This window comes from Octopus bimaculoides, chromosome 9 (genome assembly GCF_001194135.2).
Source record: "Octopus bimaculoides isolate UCB-OBI-ISO-001 chromosome 9, ASM119413v2, whole genome shotgun sequence".
Lineage (NCBI taxonomy): Eukaryota > Metazoa > Mollusca > Cephalopoda > Octopoda > Octopodidae > Octopus > Octopus bimaculoides.
The window spans coordinates 36,639,411-36,643,227 of record NC_068989.1 but is presented as its reverse complement, the minus strand read 5'-3'; the positions used below and the strand labels follow the sequence as shown (position 1 = coordinate 36,643,227).

The 3,817-nt window shown below is 34.6% G+C and overlaps 1 protein-coding gene across 3 annotated transcripts in view; it reads left to right on the top strand.

Annotated features, from left to right (window-relative positions):
- The window catches only part of LOC106871874 (SHC-transforming protein 1), a 74,927-nt gene that overhangs the window by 45,268 nt on the left and 25,842 nt on the right, over positions 1-3,817 (top strand). For all 3 annotated transcript variants that reach the window (XM_052970636.1, XM_052970637.1, XM_052970635.1), the window contains exon 5: positions 2,198-2,317. In XM_052970636.1, the coding sequence (XP_052826596.1) occupies positions 2,198-2,317 (120 nt within the window). The remainder of the gene's footprint in view (positions 1-2,197; positions 2,318-3,817) is intronic.

Below are 3,817 nucleotides of genomic sequence, written 5' to 3'. Positions count from 1 at the left end.
ATGGGTGTGTGTGTGTGTGTGTAAACCATGCCAAGGCAGACAATATAGCTTAGTGCAATCCTTCGACTTGCCAGCTCCTGTCAAACCATGCCTCCCATGCCAGCATGGAAGGCAAACATGAAATAATGAGGATGATATCTACTAAAGATTTTAATTTACCAAATCTACTCACAAGGGTTTGGCTGGCCTCACTTACCCAAGGTACAGTGGAAATGAACCTGAGACTATAGACTTTAGAAGGAAGCTTCTTAACTACACAGTCACACCTCTCATTATTATAATTGTGTGAACATATATTTCATTTTTCATCATTCTCTGTTAATTAGCTTTCATTCTTGTTTGGAATTCAAAAAGAACTAAGTATGTGTGCTGTAGTGTACAATTCTAATAACCAATTTAGACAGCAAATATGCATTGGCATCCTCAGTTAAACTGTCAGGAATTCAGAACTTTAAATGTTTTAGATTTAAGGGAATAATTCGGAGTATGGACATAGAAGACTTTGAATTGCTCAGATTGGAGTAGTTGATTAGTAGCATAAATATTAAGTACTGGGATTACATCTGATACTGACAAAAAGTAACCAGGGTCAGTTTAGGAATTTGTTGTCTCTCAATGACAAAATATTTCTCTCATTATAAGAAAATCCCAGACTATATTAGTCATAAGTATGGTAGCGATGTACAAGAAGTGATTGTTCTGAACTGGTTGTAATTGGGGAAGAACAAACAGGTTGTTGTTGTTGTCGTCATCATCGCTGTCGTTGTTGTTGTTAACCCCAGGTCAGTCCTGATCAAGAAGATAATCTGTGATCAAGACAATTCAGCCAAGAGAATTTCACTCTTTTGAAGTATATAGAAATATGTTATCTAATACGATTTTTATTTAAAACACTGTGGTGTTATCTGAGGAATATTTGGTTGCTATTTTTAGTAGTCTGAGCAATTGCAGAGGCTCTCTTGTTGGTTTGTGACTTTGATACCTTTAGTGAACAAATGCTTAACTTATGAAAACAAATTGAGTGCAAACGCATTAAAATAGTAACATACATAAAAAACATTGGTTAGTTGTTAGAGAGAGAAAAGGAGAGAGAAAGAGAGTTGGGCTGATATGGGTATGTAATGGCACTGTATATCCAAAATAGAGGTAAACAAAGAAGACTCGGTATAAAGTAATTAGCTGAGGCCTGAGATAGATGCAGCTTAAGAATGTAGTAATGCAGGCTTAGTGGAGGCGCAATGGCCCAGTGGTTAGGGCAGCGGACTCGTGGTCATAGGATCGCGGTTTCGATTCCCAGATCGGGCGTTGTGAGTGTTTATTGAGCGAAAAACACCTAAAAGCTCCACGAGGCTCCGGCAGGGGATGGTGGCGAACCCTGCTGTACTCTTTCACCGCAACTTTCTCTCACTCTTACTTTCTGTTGTGCCTGTAATTCAAAGGGTCAGCCTTGTCACACCCTGTGTCACGCTGAATCTCCCCAAGAACTACGTTAAGGGTACACGTGTCTGTGGAGTGCTCAGCCACTTGCACGCTAATTTCACAAGCAGGCTGTTCCGTTGATCAAATCAACTGGAACCCTTAACGTTGTAAGTGACGGAGTGCCAACAAATGCAGGCTTAAGGTGCAAGGAACACTGTTGTAAAAAAAAATCATTCAATTCCAATATGAATAAGCAAGTATAGCATTGGATTTGATCCCAAGTTTTGCCATATAGAAATCACAATCTTGTGCACAACCAAGATTTTATCCATTGAACAGTTGTTGTTCATGTGATAGTTCAGTGGTCTGACTAGAACTTTCCATGAGTGAGGCCTACAAATATAGCCAAATTAAGCACCAAAAATTCAGAGTGTACATCCTCCTAGTAGCTGTTTTCACTACTGCATAATCAACCTGGAATGATTGAAGAAGAAAACGCATCATGGCACCTGAATGTGTATTTGATACGTAAAAATTAGCTCAAATGTTGAGTTTCTAACAAAGACTCTGTTTGCTGTTTCATCTGAATTTTTTCATTAATTGTTTTGCATGAACATTTTCCCTATTAATGTAATGAATAAATTATTTTCCAATGCATAAAGAAGCCCTTCCTTGTTACACCAGTATTAAAGCAATGATCATGATAATTTTACTTCAGTTATTCTTTATATACATTGGCCTAATGAAAAAAACTTTTTTTGTATTTTTATACTTTCAGTCAGACAAAAAGGTTCTTCGCATTCTTGGAGGTTATGCTAACCTGAGGTGTTCAGGCTCCAACATTACTCTAACTATTACAACTGAAGCCTTAAAACTTGTTATAATGGAAAATGGCAAGGTATGAACATTATTTTACTGCTGTTGTTATTACTGTTATTCTTGCTTAAAACAATGGAAATTTATGAGTGCTTAAAAAGCCACTCAGTTTAGCTGGTGCAGTGATGAGGGCTCTAAAACTGCATTGTTGTTTACAGTAAGTTCAAATCCTACATTTATGTAACTTTAACATTTCATTCTTCAAGGATCAATAAAATAAATCCAGCTGAAATAGAGAAGAGCAATTCAAACAGGAGCTGTTGAACTGGCTGAAGTTTGATAAATCAGGTTGCTAGTGCATGTTCTTGAATTTAAATTAATTCAAAACAGTCTGTAAGTAACAGGATTAGTATATATTAACTTCTGCTTTAACTTTCTGTAGACTGGAAATAATACAAATATAATTACTCTTCCAGATCAGGTTCATATTTCATGAAAGTAAAATGACTCGTTGTAAGCCATATTGGCTGTTTAGTATTGCATGAGAAACAGAATTTGATAAATCTACACTGCCATCATCTAAACCTATTCAATGAAACATTTTCTTCTAATATATATATATATGTATATATATATATATATATATATATATATATATATACTTTATTTAAAAGCAGCAGAAATATAACAAAAAAACCGTTACTCTGAGTTTCACGTTCCCGTTCATCGGACAGTTTTGTTAGAAATGGAGAAAGGATAACAATGCAATCGAAAGTAATATAAAATTTAAAACACATGGATTCGTTTGATTGGTTGTTTCAAATAACGGTCATGGATTGGTCGTTTCAATTAACGGTAATAGATGCGTAATGCACAGACCAAATAAATTTAATACAGATTCATCTTATTAAAAAAATATCGAAGAAAACCTTAAATAGAAAAATGGGCTCAAAATACATATTGCAAATAATTAATTATATACGAATTAACGGATTAAAATCAAATCGATAAAATAAAGTATACGCTGCATTCAGAATAAAATAAAATAAGATAAAATAAAATTAAAATTACAATAGTGTGTATGTATACAAGGCTATCCACAACATATATATAGCTATATATAAATATATACATCGAAATACACAGCTGCATACGCACAAACAATCTATGTATATAGGCCTATATTTACAAGGCACAGATATATACATAAGTACAAATCTACACACATATACACACACACGCATTTAATTTTGCGCGTGAAAAACCTATGCACTGGTAACGAAAATTGTATCTTAAGCTATGGAGTGGAGGGGTAAAGAGTAACGTATCTATAATAATGTTAAATATGGGAAAGGGGGGGGTGGGGGAATGTAGTTGTCATAAAAAAGGAAAAGAAGAAAGAAAATAAAGAAAGAAAGAAAGAGAAAAGAAGAAAGAAAGAAATGGAAAAAAAGAAAGATAGCAAAGGAAGAAAAGAGAGGAGAAAAAGGCTGGGGATAGGAAGGAAGAAGTAGAGAGAGAAAATAAGCAAGAACATATAGTAAACGTGCATAAAAATTTAGATTGCGCATATATGCGTATA